Source organism: Schistocerca serialis, chromosome 5 (genome assembly GCF_023864345.2).
Source record: "Schistocerca serialis cubense isolate TAMUIC-IGC-003099 chromosome 5, iqSchSeri2.2, whole genome shotgun sequence".
Classification (NCBI taxonomy): domain Eukaryota; kingdom Metazoa; phylum Arthropoda; class Insecta; order Orthoptera; family Acrididae; genus Schistocerca; species Schistocerca serialis.
In genome coordinates this window covers 263000483-263016602 of record NC_064642.1, presented here as the reverse complement: position 1 = coordinate 263016602, position 16120 = coordinate 263000483, and the positions used below count along the sequence as shown (strand labels likewise).

At 39.6% G+C, this 16120-nt stretch overlaps 1 protein-coding gene across 3 annotated transcripts in view; it reads right to left on the bottom strand.

The window, feature by feature from the left end:
• The window catches only part of LOC126481631 (uncharacterized), a 259917-nt gene that overhangs the window by 154186 nt on the left and 89611 nt on the right, over positions 1-16120 (bottom strand). For all 3 annotated transcript variants that reach the window (XM_050105528.1, XM_050105529.1, XM_050105530.1), the window contains exon 5: positions 3279-3380. In XM_050105528.1, coding sequence (XP_049961485.1) covers positions 3279-3380 — 102 coding nt within the window. The remainder of the gene's footprint in view (positions 1-3278; positions 3381-16120) is intronic.

Genomic DNA, 16120 nt, shown 5'->3' with positions numbered 1-16120 from the left:
ATTCCATCTTTCAACAAGATCAAGCACCTGTTCATAATGCACGACCTGCAGCGGAGTGGTTACACGACAATAACATCCCTGTAATGGACTGGCCTGCGCAGAGTCCCGACCTGAACCCTACAGAATACCTTTGGGATGTTCTGGAATGCCGACTTCATGCCAGGCCTCACCGACTGACATCGATACCTCTCCTCAGTGCAGCACTCCATGAAGAATGGGCTGCCATTCCCTAAGAAACCTTCCAGCACCTGATTGAACATATGCCTGTGAGAGTGGAAGCTGTCATCAAGGTTGAGGAAGAGCCAACATCATATTGAATTCCAGCATTAATGATGGAGGGTGCCACGAACTCTTAAGTAATTTTCAGCCAGGTGTCCGGATACTTCTGATCACAGTGTATTTATTTTTATTTTTACATTGCCTGGTAAACAGATGATTCCTTGCTACAAATTATAAAGGAAAACAAAAATAAAAGCTCACAAGGCATTGACAGTTTTTCTAACAGAATTATGAAGAGGTGTTTTTCTCTCCCCTGCTCCCCCCCCCCCCCCCTCCCCCCATGAATTTGTAATTTATCACTAGCACAGGAATTTTTTCTTTGGCAGTGTACAATATATCATTTTAAATCTTTTTATAGAAAGGTGCCACAAAGGTCTAAACAGTAATCACCAAATTTCCTTACCGATATCTTCTCCCAAAATATTAAAAGAAAGTAACATACACAAGAACAGAGTCTAGTAGGAACCACTTACTTAGTACATCAGTTTGGATTCAAGGGTTTTTGACTAAGAATGTTATTTATACATTGTTGTCATTTAGTATTTTTGTGACTATGTTTGATTTTACGGATCATACTAATATCTCAGAAGAGCACAACTTTTACAAAATTATTTGTTTTATAATTAACAAAGAACAGAAAGAATAGTCCTGGTTAATTCAAATAATGATGGGAGGTCAGATAATATTAGCGGCTGGGAATAAATCACTAAAGTAGTCCCACATTGTTCAATTTTGGGTCCATTCCAATTCCTTAAACATGTGAATGATTTTCCACATAACATAAATCAAGTAGAGTTCTACCTTTTAGAGCTGACACGAGGATTACAAATGACACAGAGATGCAGAAGAATTTTTTAATGTTTTTTCCAATAATGTACTCTCTCCTAATTTTGAAAAAAAAAAAAAAAAAAAAAAACAGAGTATATGCAGCATTTCAATAAATAAAATAACACCAGCAATTAATGTAGCACTGACCACAACTTATCTTAGAGGACATTTATGGCATCTGTACATTTACAGAAAGCTTTTAACAATGTTGACTGGAGCAGGCATAAAATCAGAGAGTAAAACATTACCTACAGCTTGACAGAAAAACACATCAATTATAGGAGTCAAAGGGCGTGAAAGACAAGCAGTAATTCAGAAGGGAGTGAGAAAGGATTGTAACCTCTTCCAATGCACATTCAGTAAGCACTAAAGCAAACAAAGGAGAAATTCTGAAAAGGAGTTGTAGTTCTGGGAGAAGACATGAAAAATTTTTGTGGGCGTTTGTTGATGTTCGGTCTGTTGGCTTCTGTCCCAAGAACTTCAACTGACATTTGTTCAATAATTTTCCTGATGTAAGGGCAGCACAAGTGGCTGTCACTGTCAAATGCTCACCCTCCACTACCAGCAATGAATGGTGAACCATTTACAACACCAGCCACTTAGGCTGGCAAAATGTCAGCAAAATCATTAAACAAATGTCTGCCAAAGGTCCTGAGACAGAATCCAACAGGCAACTCACCAAAATATAAAAACTTTTTGTTTGCCGATGACATTGTAACGTGTCAGAGACGACAGTAGACCTGCCAGGGCAGCTGAACGGAATAGTTTCTTCAAACATGTTACAAAAGTAAAATAAAGGTAATGAAATTTAGTCAAATTAAATCAGATGATGCTTAGGGAAACAGATTAGGAAAGGAGACGCTAAAAGTAGTCTGCGTGTACTGCTATTTGGGCAGCAACCTAACTGATGATGAGTGAAGTACAGAGTACATAAAATGCTGACTAGCAATCGCAAGAAAAATGTTTCCGAAAAAGAGAAATTTACTGACATCGCCTATAAATTTATGCACTAGGGACCATTCTTAAGAAGGTATTTGTAGAGAGTGTAGCTTAGAATGGACGTGAAATGTGGATTCAGACAAGAAGAGAATAGAATATACTGAATAACTAATGAGGAGGTACCTCCTCATTAGTTATTCAGTATATTCTATTGTCTTCTTGTCTGAATTGCAGAACTGTGAGGAATGGGAAAAATATGTAGTGTTTACCAACAATTCTGTTGTAGATATCTCTTAAGAGTACTACTTAATAACCTATAAATTGTCAGCATATTTGGAAACAAATAATGTATATGTAGCATGTATACTGACTTGTTCCACATAATTCTGATGAAAATCGTGCACCTGATCTGTGCAGCATGAAGCTAACTATCACAAAATTTAGCTACTAAACTTTATTTTCACCTACAGCTATTATGTTAATATTTATAGTTTTTGTTCGCACTGACAGTACTCAAGGTACCCTCCGCCACACACCGTCAGGTGGCTTGCGGAGTATGGATGTAGATGTAGATTTCAGCAGCACCCATACTTTTACAACACAAATAATTGTACTCATACTTTTATAACCATATACTGATGTCTTAAGATACTTAAGTTATTTTAGTTTTCCTTTAAGCAATATGTACATCATCAGGGCATTAATTCTGTTCTCTATCACTCGAAATTATTTCTTAAAATCTGACTTTATACTCTCCCACTTTCAAAACTACTGCATCATTTATAACTGTGCCTTCTGTAAATATTGGTGCATATATTGCATAGATATTACACTATTGCTTTCGACTAATAGTTAGAAATTATTCATGTACAGCAATTGCATCAAGAACAGCAATTTAGAATGTCTACTGCAGACATGTGAGGCTCATATTTGTACAGTAAACTTTCATGTTAAGGCAATTATGGGCATATTTTGCAAATAACATGATTGATGGAATGAGAATGTGGAGCACTCAAGTCCTGAACATTCAAAAGCTGGTATTTGGACATCAAGTTTGTTATATACAGCATATTTAACAGTATATTGCCTGTTAAAAATGCATAGTTTAGTCTAAAACTACTGTTCAGACAGTTAGTAAACAATTATTAAATCTGGTGGAGCAATACCCAACTTAAGATTACAGAGACCAGCAGAGTTACATCATCACACTAACATATAGTTTCAGTACTTACTATAAAAGGAGTGTTTCTGCATATTATCCCAAAATTTTGCAATGGTTTGCCACTTTTTAGGAATACCATTCTTGAACTTTGATTTCACTGAGAGTGGGAGATCTGAAATGTAGTTTGAAAATTACGGATTATGAAATAAATGACAAACAGTTATTAGATTTTGTATTCACATACAAAAAGCATTACTTAATTCTACAATAAACATTTTGAATAATATTTTAGGGTACGCATTCTTTCACATTTGTGCTTCAAATATTTTTGTGGAGATATTACAAAATAGCCATTTTTGCTTTGGTTCTCCCTGATGTTTTCTGTTTGGTTACAGTATCACATGCACAGTATAATTTGACATTCTGTGGGGGATACTGAGAGCTATGGAGCAGACAAAAAACCAGTGCAGAGAGTCACATTAGAATGCCTCTATAGTATATGAGGCCTGTTCGAAAAATTCTGGAACTTTGCCCACAAAATTTTTCTACACTTACCTTTCACTTGTTGTGCATGGTCTCCTTCAAAATACTCTCCTCCACAATTGACACACTGCTCCTAATGCTGTTTCCACTTCTGGAAGCAGCCTTGGTAAACATCTTGCTGGATTGCACAAAGTGCCGTCTGCGAATTTTCATTCATGTCACCTATTGTTGGAAATCTTCATCCTTTCTACAGGGTTTTCAACTTTGGAATTAAAAAAAGTCCACTGGTGCCAGGTCTGCAGAGTGCAGAGGATGAGGTAGCACAGTGATTTTGTGTTTTGTGCAACAGTCACACACCAACAGGGATGAATGCGCAGGTTTGTTATCATGATGCAAGAGCCATGAATTGTCTCGCCACATTTCACGCCATTTCCTTCTCACATTTTCTCGCAGGCGTCGCAACACCATCGATTAACAGTTTGTCCATGTGGCACAAATTCATGATGAACTAATCCTTCACTGTCAAAGAAAACTATCATCATCTCTGACCTGCTAAGCGCTTTTTGGTCTTTGGTCTCAACATCTCATTTGCTCAATCCGAAAGCTCTCCACAGATTGTGAGGCAAACGTCATTTCTGGTCTTGACTCATGAGCCGTGGGATGAACTTAGTAGCAACATGATGCATTCCAAGATGCTGTGTCAGGAAATCCTGACATTACCAAATAGAAATGTTACATTCTTCTGCAATCTCTCTGACAGTCAGTCTTTGATTGGCATGCACTATTTCATTGTCGTTCCTGACATGAGCATCATCGGTAGATGTCGAAGGGCATCATCTTTAGCTTCCATGTAGCCATTTTTAAACCGTGTGAACCATTCATAACACTGAGTATGGCTTGAGCACTCATCACCGTAGACCGTCTGCATCATTTGCTGTGTCTCTGTAAATGTTGTCATGAATTTCATGCAAAATTTAATGCAGATGCATAGCACCTCTAACTCTGCCACCTCAAATTTCGTAAGCTGTGCAACACAGTGTTCTACTCAATACAGCACTGAACAATAACTAACAGATATAGAACAGTGAAACACCCAGCAGTTACACATTAAACACAGGCGTCTGCAGGGATGCCAACCACAATTAACTCCAAAACACCACTGGCAAGAAATTACAAATGTCCCGGAATTTTTTGAACAGATTCGGTATATCGTCGACAGTGTATTTACTAATGTTTACTGGTATTAGTCTATGCTCTACCATGTAAGATGCATAATTTATAAGTCACTTCATGGTGGAAATTACTCAGACAAATGAAGTGCATATTTGTTGATGAAATAAGCAAGTACAGCATGTACAACAGCCTGGTAACATTAGTTCATCCACTTATCTAGTTCTGCATTTTTTGGTTTTCTTACATTGTGGGGTGTTAATTTCTTTTACTGTGGACAGCTGAATAATTAAAATATGCCACAATTAATATTTTATTTTTTCTTAGTTTCTGGATATATAATAGTTGTTACAAAATAAGTGTACTTATTTTGTGCTCATACAGAGGACTTTTACTTTCATGTTACTGTTGCTTCCTCTGATATTGGTTGAATTTCCATGAGCGGATGTTCTGCAGATGTCAACTGGGCAGTTTCATTACTATAGTTTAGTCAGTGTAAGAAGATATCCAGCACTTGCAGTGGGCATGACATGGCTGCTTCATACACCTACATCAACCAAACACATTGGCACGATTTTGTAAACATGTCTATGACAACACCTCAGTGCTGCCGGAGCTCTGCAGATGGCTATTGTTTTCCTAAAGGTGTTTGCACTCTGCAACTGGTTATTGTTTCTGCTTGCAGACGTTTGTGCTTTGCAGCTGAAAGAAGGCAACAGCACAGCCAGTTCTCAGGGATCATATTACACTGGTTAGACTATAAGTGGAAGTGGCAATTGCTCACTAAGTGGCAATAAGTGCCAGTTGCTTACTGAGGGGTAACTGCACTTAATTTAGGCTCAACGCACACTGTACACAGCAGAGATACAACAGAGCAATAGGGCCTCTGCAGGGCAGTGCACACTGCACACAACAAAGGCAGAGTAGAGGTAAGGCAGAGCAGCACAGCCACACAGTTCCACGCATCAAACTTGTGCAGCACAACACTCAGAGTTTGAAAGGAAATGGTAATTTTACAATTGTCTTCGAACTGTTGACGGGAAATATATTACAGTGAGAAAACTTCTGTTATCTGATACCCCTCGTATCAGTTATAAACAGAAGTGCTCTGCATCTTAACTGATTCAAACCTTTTTTCCAATTCAAAACCGAGAAAAAATCCAATTGATGGGACTCTAAATACCCCACAAGGTTAATGATTTCCTGCACAATAGAAAGGACCTCCTAATGTTTCATATGTGATGTGGTGTTTATGTTGTTAAAAACCTTTATGTAGTATGCTATGCTAAATATGAAGTCACTGGTAACAAGAAAAATATTGTTTTAAGTAGAGGCTTTTCTCTGTTTGTCTAGCAGGGGAACATGTATTTGGTATAGTGAGTCACAGGCTTTGAGTGTAAGTTGAGGACTGAATATGGAATGTGTATTGCATTATTATTTGAGGTTCAAAACATTACATCAAGCAATCTCAATAAGGAGGATGTGTGACCAATGATTACTAGCCAGTTTCCCTTGACTGCTCAATGCAGCTGTAGAGACACAACTGAAGATTTTCTTACCAGGGAAAAATCGAGAAGCGTTCATGTCCTGTTCAGCAGCAGCTAGTAGCTTTATAAAGAAGCCAATGCTAAAAGTGATTAACAAATCATGTCCATATATTCAAAGTTTATCATGAAGATCCACATTAAATAAATAAATACACTAATTGCTAATAAAATTTGTACACTGCAATTCCCCTGCTATCTACTCCCATATTTCTTCCTTTAACTTATCCGAAAATAGTCGAGATGATTGGTATCTTAAAGTGCTGGGTTGTCCTGGAGTGAAAGAATCAAGAAAACCATCATTAAATGCTTATGTATAACAATGAAACTGAATTCTAGCCTCAGTACTGGCAAAGCTGACACACACTCATAATAAAGACAATAGGTGCGACAGTGGCACAAAAACTTTGTGCTGCTTGGACAGTGACAGAGACCTGCTCCACTTTGTCTACCCTGCATCTCTGCTAAGTCCTCCTACATTCTGCTGTATGCTGCCATTTTATAAGTCTTTTTAAAAAAAAAACACACAGAATACTAATCACATTTGGATGGGATTTCTTTTGAACAATACACACAGGTGATTTTCAACCCGTTCACTCAACTAAGGAATCACTACATTTTCACAGTTTTGGTTTCTGAATAAGGAGAGTATCCCTCAAAAGTATACTTTTGAGATATTTAGCATTTTATTAGATTATCTGTAACTTTATCAGAACAATAAGAATAAGAAACTGCTTAACAGGTTAGGCTATGTAGGTACTGTATTAACTTCCTGCAAGTGTCAGGCAGAATGCATTGGTTATTATTATTATTATTATTTCTTTCTTTTCTCAGACGTTATGTCTGGTCAAAAATGGAAAGTGACGCGGACCTTGATCAAGCGTCACTTCCTTTTAACTGTACGGTATATATTACATTGCATTTAGGAACTTTCGGGTAATTGAACATGTATCAATAATTACGGATTTCTGTAGTTGTATATATAAGTTTGGATGTAGCTGTATTGCGTTGATGTACTGGTGGATATTGTGTGGTATGACTCCTGTAGTTGATAGTATAATTGGTATAATGTCAACTTTAGCCTGATGCCACATGTCCTTGACTTCCTCAGCCAGTTGGATGTATTTTTCAATTTTTTCTCCTGTTTTCTTTTGTATATTTGTTGTATCGGGTATGGATATTTCGATTAGTTGTGTTAATTTTTTCTTTTTATTGGTGAGTATGATGCCAGGTTTGTTATGTGGTGTTGTTTTATCTGTTATAATGGTTCTGTTCCAGTATAATTTGTATTCATCGTTCTCCAGTACATTTTGTGGTGCATACTTGTATGTGGGCATGTGTTGTTTTACAAGTTTATGTTGTAAGGCAAGCTGTTGATGTACTATTTTTGCTACATTGTCATGTCTTCTGGGGTATTCTGTATTTGGTAGTATTGTACATCCGCTTGTGATGTGATCTACTGTTTCTATTTGTTGTTTGCAAAGTCTGCATTTATCTGTTGTGGTATTAGGGATCTTTAATAATATGCTTGCTGTAATATCTGGTGTTTATTGTTTGATCCTGTATTGTAATCATGAATTCTTCCGTCTCACTGTATATATTGCCTTTTCTTAGCCATGTGTTGGATGCGTCTTGATCGATGTGTGGCTGTGTTAGATGATAAGGGTGCTTGCCATGTAGTGTTTTCTTTTTCCAATTTTCTTTCTTCGTATCTGTTGATGTTATGTGATCTAAAGGGTTGTAGAACTGGTTATGAAATTGCAGTGGTGTAGCCGATGTATTTATATGAGTGATTGCTTTGTGTATTTTGCTAGTTTCTGCTCGTTCTAGAAAGAATTTTCTCAAACTGTCTACCTGTCCATAATGTAGGTTTTTTATGTCGATAAATCCCCTTCCTCCTTCCTTTCTGCTTAATGTGAATCTTTCAGTTGCTGAATGTATGTGATGTATTCTATATTTGTGGCATTGTGATCGTGTAAGTGTATTGAGTGCTTCTAGGTCTGAGTTACTCCATTTCACTACTCCAAATGAGTAGGTCAATATTGGTATAGCATAAGTATTTATAGCTTTTGTCTTGCTTCTTGCTGTCAATTCTGTTTTCAGTATTTTTGTTAGTCTTTGTCTACATTTTTCTTTTAATTCTTCTTTAATATTTGTATTATCTATTCCTATTTTTTGTCTGTATCCTAGATATTTATAGGCATCTGTTTTTTCCATCGCTTCTATGCAGTCGATGTGGTTATCCAATATGTAATCTTCTTGTTTAGTGTGTTTTCCCTTGACTATGCTATTTTTCTTACATTTGTCTGTTCCAAAAGCCATATTTATATCACTGCTGAATGCTTCTGTTATCTTTAGTAATTGGTTGAGTTGTTGATTTGTTGCTGCCAGTAGTTTTAGATCATCCATGTATAGCAGATGTGTGATTTTGTGTGGGTATGTTCCAGTAATATTGTATCCATAATTTCTATTATTTAGCATGTTGGATAGTGGGTTCAGAGCAAGGCAGAACCAGAAAGGACTTAATGAGTCTCCTTGGTATATTCCACGCTTAATCTGTATTGGCTGTGATGTGATATTACACTCCTGGAAATGGAAAAAAGAACACATTGACACCGGTGTGTCAGACCCACCATACTTGCTCCGGACACTGCGAGAGGGCTGTACAAGCAATGATCACACGCACGGCACAGCGGACACACCAGGAACCGCGGTGTTGGCCGTCGAATGGCGCTAGCTGCGTAGCATTTGTGCACCGCCGCCGTCAGTGTCAGCCAGTTTGCCGTGGCATACGGAGCTCCATCGCAGTCTTTAACACTGGTAGCATGCCGCGACAGCGTGGACGTGAACCGTATGTGCAGTTGATGGACTTTGAGCGAGGGCGTATAGTGGGCATGCGGGAGGCCGGGTGGACGTACCGCCGAATTGCTCAACACGTGGGGCGTGAGGTCTCCACAGTACATCGATGTTGTCGCCAGTGGTCGGCGGAAGGTGCACGTGCCCGTCGACCTGGGACCGGACCGCAGCGACGCACGGATGCACGCCAAGACCGTAGGATCCTACGCAGTGCCGTAGGGGACCGCACCGCCACTTCCCAGCAAATTAGGGACACTGTTGCTCCTGGGGTATCGGCGGGGACCATTCGCAACTGTCTCCATGAAGCTGGGCTACGGTCCCATACACCGTTAGGCCGTCTTCCGCTCACGCCCCAACATAGTGCAGCCCGCCTCCAGTGGTGTCGCGACAGGCGTGAATGGAGGGACGAATGGAGACGTGTCGTCTTCAGCGATGAGAGTCGCTTCTGCCTTGGTGCCAATGATGGTCGTATGCGTGTTTGGCGCCATACAGGTGAGTGCCACAATCAGGACTGCATACGACCGAGGCATACAGGGCCAACACCCGGCATCATGGTGTGGGGAGCGATCTCCTACACTGGCCGTACACCACTGGTGATCGTCGAGGGGACACTGAATAGAGCACGGTACATCCAAACCGTCATCGAACCCATCGTTCTACCATTCCTAGACCGGCAAGGGAACTTGCTGTTCCAACAGGACAATGCACATCCGCATGTATCCCGTGCCACCCAACGTGCTCTAGAAGGTGTAAGTCAACTACCCTGGCCAGCAAGATCTCCGGATCTGTCCCCCATTGAGCATGTTTGGGACTGGATGAAGCGTCGTCTCACGCGGTCTGCACGTCCAGCACGAACGCTGGTCCAACTGAGGCGCCAGGTGGAAATGGCATGGCAAGCCGTTCCACAGGACTACATCCAGCATCTCTACGATCGTCTCCATGGGAGAATAGCAGCCTGCAGTGCTGCGAAAGGTGGATATACACTGTACTAGTGCCGACATTGTGCATGCTCTGTTGCCTGTGTCTATGTGCCTGTGGTTCTGTCAGAGTGATCATGTGATGTATCTGACCCCAGGAATGTGTCAATAAAGTTTCCCCTTCCTGGGACAATGAATTCACGGTGTTCTTATTTCAATTTCCAGGAGTGTATTTGGATATTAAGTGTGGTTTTCCAATTTTTCATTACTATGTTTAGGAACTGTATCAATTTAGGATCTACTTTGTATATTTCCAATATTTGTAGTAACCATGAGTGGGGTACACTATCAAAAGCTTTTTGGTAATCAATGTATGCGTAGTGTAGCAACCTTTGTTTAGTTTTAGCTTGATATGCTCTGCATCTATTATCAGTTGCTCTTTACATCCTCGTGCTCCTTTGCAACAGCCTTTTTGTTCTTCATTTATAATTTTGTTCTGTGTTGTATGTGTCATTAATTTCTGTGTAATGACTGAAGTTAATATTTTGTATATTGTTGGTAGGCATGTTATGGGGCGATATTTAGCTGGGTTTGCTGTGTCTGCTTGATCTTTAGGTTTCAGATAAGTCATTCCATGTGTAAGTGTATCAGGGAATGTGTATGGATCTGCAATGTAACTGTTAAATAATTTAGTTAGTTGTGAATGTGTTGAGGTGAATTTCTTTAGCCAGAAATTTGCTATTTTATCTTTTCCAGGGGCTTTCCAATTGTGAGTAGAATTACTTGCTTGGGTGACATCATGTTGCAAAATTATCACTTTAGGCATTTGTGGTATCATCTCGTATGAGTCTGTTTCTGTTTGTACCCACCGTGCATGCCCGTTATGTTGTACCGGGTTTGACAATATGTTGCTCCAGAAGTGTTCCATGTCTGTTATGTTTGGTGGATTGTCTATTTTAATGTGTGTGTTATCTATTGTCTGGTAAAATTTCTTTTGGTTTGTGTCGATTGTTTGGTTTTGTTTCCTTCTATTTTCACTTTTTTTGTATCTTCTAAGTCTTTTGACCTATGCTTGTAATTTCTGCTTCTTTTCATCTAATTGCTCTATCACTTCTTGTTGTGAGATTTTACCTAACCTTTTTCGTTTTTTTTTTTTTTTCTGACGTTTCATTTCTTATAAATTGTGTTAGCTGTCCGATGTCTTTTCTCAGTTTTTCTATTCTGATCTGTAGCCTGTGTTGCCATGCTGGTTTTGTGGGTTTCTTCTGTGTGTTGGTTGGTTCTGATCTCTGCCTAGTGTGTATATTTAGTGTTGTGAGTGCTCCTATATAAACCAGCAGTTGTAACTCTTCCATAGTTGTATTTTCATTTATTTTGTTGTGTATGATTGTGTTGATAGTTTTTATTGTTGTTTCGACTTGTGGGTTATTTGGCGGTCTATGCAAGAATGGTCTAATGTCTGTATTTGTGTCTTTGTATTCTATATATGTCAGCTGAAATTTTTCTTCTATATCTAACATGTGTGTCACTTCGTGTTCTATTTGTGCTTGTTCTGGTGGCTGCCTTAAGATTTGGTTCTGCTCTGATTGTTTAATTGATGCGTGTTGTTCTTTGTTTGTTTGCTCTGGGATGTTTGAGTCCATTACTGTATTTTCTTCTTCTTCTGATTGCACATTGTTTTGTTCCAGTATTTGTTGTACTTCTTGTTTGATGTTTTCTAATTCTGACTGGGGTATCCTGTTATTTTTGATTATTACACGGATCCGATCAGCTAGTCGTTGTTCTGTTAAAAATTTTATTTCTGGGTATCTGGTAATAAATGTTGTGTATACTTGGGAACTGTATCCAGTTGTGTTGGTTCCTAAGTTTGTTGCTTGGTAATAACAGAACATGAGGTGTCGGTTAACTTCATCTGACCATCTCATCCTCTGTCTTTGTTTTCCTTCTAGAGTGGTTGCAGGAAGCATATCCTGCAAAACACCTCTATTTGGATTTAAATCATTTTCCAGTTGGCTAGCAGTGTCGTTACCATTGTGGGCGGGCATAGGGTTCAAGCGTCGTCCCCGACCACGACGGCGCTTGTCCGAGGCTTCTTTAGTTCTGTCCTGAACCAACTAATCACACTAAAAGGGGGGTTAACCCTGTTAGTGGTTTGTTCTTTTCGTCGCCTTTTACGACTGGCAGAACATACCGGAGGCCTATTCTTTTCCCGGGCCTCCACGGGGTTTATTATTATTATTATTGTTATTATTATTATTATTGTTTGGGAAGTACAAACTTCAACACTGACTTTATATCGCTCAGTTTGGCAGCCTTGATGGACTAACTATTAGGAGATTTAGGTTCCAGAACTGTGTCATTTAGTTTCTGTGTCTTATGTTTGTCCTTTGCAGACTTGTGGCAGTATAGTGGGCTGTATCACTATATGTGAACTGCACATGCCACTTAATGTCCTCCCTGGAACCTTAGAACACATGCTTTTTGGAAGCCTACACTTATGGCAGAAGGATTTGTATTTCTTTTTGTTAGTTTTTTTTTAAACAGTGTTAAACTAACAAAATTCTATTTCTACATTTTCACTATAAAGAATAGTTTGTTTTTCCTTGCATTTCAGATCTCATTTGCCCCTTCTTGTGGGATGTAAATGTATCATGTATGTTGCTTCAACTTTTCAGTGATGCCAAATTTGCATAACAAGGCAAATAGGTATGGTTGGTACCAAAAATATACATCCTACGTTCCCCCACACAAGAATAACTATAAACAAGGTGTTTCCACAATTATTTGAATTCTTCCTCCTATTATCTTTCCACCTTTCTGGATTTCTCTTTCTCTTTTTGCCTTTAATGTCTATACAGGGTGTACATAAAGTCCAGGAACACTTTCAATTATTTATTGCACAAGAACCAAACATTATAGAGATACCATACATATGTCATTTTGTAGAGAAACCTTGAAAGTTTCTTTTCATTTATACCGTCACAGCGTAGTTTGGTAATTTGCCAGTAGTCAAAGCTAGTCGCAAACATGGTGAGATCAGGTGTGGAGCGAGCTTTTTGTGTGTTGGAGTTCAACAAAAACAAGTGTGCTACAGCTGTTCAAGGGATGTTTAGAACCAAGTACGGTATGAAGCCACCCACAAGGAAGACAATTTACCACTGGCACAACAAATTTGTCATGACGGGTTGCTTATGCCAGGCAAAGAGAAGCAGACGTCTCAGTGTGAGTATCGTAAGAATTCAATTACCATATTGATGTCTGCCGGCTCGCTCATGGTTCGCATATTGAATGTTTATAAAAAAAACTTTCAGAGTTTCTCTTCAAAGTGCAATATGTGTGACATCTGTACAATGTTTAGTTCTTGTGCAATAAATAATTGAAAGTTCCCAGACTTTACGCACACCCTGTATTTTCATCACGTATAACAAATCTACCTCTTTCTTTATCAGTCATGTCGATTATAAAACCAAAGTATAAGGCTGCTCATCCATTGGCTGATTAGATAATCAATTAGCCATCAGAACTCAGGCATCAGAGAGAAGTTTGAGGCTGTTATCCCACCAATTTAGCATTGATATGGAACTATCCTACACTCTGACAGTTCAAAAAACTGATGTCACATGGTCCCAGCTCACGTAATATATAACTAGTTCAATTTTCACTAAACTGAAAGACACCTCATTATTCCACTATGCCCTTCAATTGTATTTATATTTGACTCTAACATTTGCAAAGTCAGTTATGTTTTCCCCCATCACAAAACACAAATAAAGGTAAACAAGTTATGGTCAGGTAGGATGTATAATTAAGCCTTGAAGTGATATTCGTCTTCAAACAGCCCTGTGCTGACAACAACATTGCTGCTAATCAACAATATTATATTTGACAAAATAACAATACCTAGTGGTATCCTAAGACGTCCATTGCTCTGTTGCACAGATCAATCCAAGAAGTGACTTTCAAACACTGGAAATTCCAGGTAGAAATATCAATCATGTAGGAAAAGATAGATTGGTACTTACAGTAAAAAAAAAATGCTAAGCTGCAGACAGGCACAATTAAAACACACTTGCACATAAGCAGCTCGTGCCAGCTCTGGCCTGAGGTACTGGAGTTGTTGGTCATGGGTGCGTGAGGTGCATTTGCTTGTGTGAATGAGTGGTTTTCTTTTTTTATGATGACGGCTGAGACCAAAAGTTTATGTGCAAGTGTCTTAATTATACCTGTCTGCAATTTAGTGTGTTATCATTAAGATAGACTGCTACTTATATTTTCCTACATTTAAGAAGTGACCTCCTTTAACATGATGTAAAGTACAAGTGAAACCACTAGAGCAAGTTTTGACAAGACCATTCCCTTGGGCATTTTACACTGTACCCCCCAATAACGACATTTAAAATTTGAAACCATACCATCATTCTTTGCATCATTAGAACATTACCCACTGAAGTAGCTTATGTATTCTCAACATGGCAATATGAGAGGCAGAAGTACGAATTACCTCTCTTGCTATACTGTTAGCGGTAACCCTGCAGGAAAAAGAACACAAATTGGAAGTTGTCCACAACAAGACGGAGTTAAGGAGAAAAGTTGAGTCAAACAACAAAAATGTGGTTATATGAATGATACTGAATTAAACTGGAGTGAACTAGCAGGTGGGAGGGAACAATCTCACAAAGAAGGTTTTTAACGACCGGAGTATGCGGAAATATTTCCATCTGCAAAAGGATGATAATTTTGATAACAAGAGGAAAAAATAGGTAAATTGTGCAGCAGAACATACAGAATGAGTACACAAGCATTAGTATAAACCCTGTTTGCAATATGTACAGTGATCAGCCAGAACATTATGATCACCGACCTTCTAATGATATAAACCCATCCAGGCAATAGCATCACCTGGCAAGAAATGACTGCTAGACACACTCATGGTGCATGTAGTATCAGTAAGTGTGCTGTCCATGTGTAGAATGGGGAAGGGGTGCCATCTATCCGAGTTTGACCAAGGGCAGATTCTGATGGCCCGGAAGCTCTGCACAAGCATTTCAGAAACAGCATGATTTGCTGGGTGTTCAAGTAGTGCCTTGGTGAGTGTCTTCAACATGTGATGAAACCATATCCAGGCATTATGGGGATGGGCGCCCCCTCCCCCCCTCCCCATTACAGATGTCTGACATTGTAGACTGGGTAGATTGGTAAAACAGGATAGGCAGTGAGTGAAGTGTGGCAGAACTACCATCAGACTTTAATGCTGGGGAGAGTGCATGTGTGTCTGAACAGGTGGTGGTTGTTGGGATGTTTAAGGGGGACTAAACAGCTAAGGTCATCAGTCCCCCATTCCAAAAACAAGCGAGACAAAGTCGCAGAGCAGATAACACCCCAAGGGGAAGGAGACTGCCCCCCCCCCTCCCCCCCAGGTGCTAAAGAACACAAATTAGGCAACGAACACTACAGAAAAGAAGAGTACAGACGAACACCAGACAGAAAGAAATAGAAGAAAAGAAGATGGCCGGAGACTGGTTGACTGACCACGACAACAAAAAAGGGAAAGAGTCAACCATCTGATGAGACACCAAAACAGCAACAAATATGGAGAGACACGAGGACAAAAGACACAGAAACGGAAAAGTGCAGGACCCCCCCTAAATGGATCCATAAAAAGGACTAGCACGGATAAAATGTAAAACATTGTCAGCCATGGAGGCATCGTCGCATAAAATCAAAGGCAAGGTGCCCGGGAAATTAAAAGACTGCCGAAGGGTGCGCAGTCGGGGACACTCCAATAAAATGTGGGCGACCGTCAGCCGGGACCCACACCGACACAGGGGAGGATCCTCCTGGCGCAAAAGATGGCCGTGCGTCAGGTATGTATGGCCGATGCGGAGCCGACACAGGATAACAGAGTCCCTGCGAGAAGACCGCAGGGAGGAGCGCCACACATC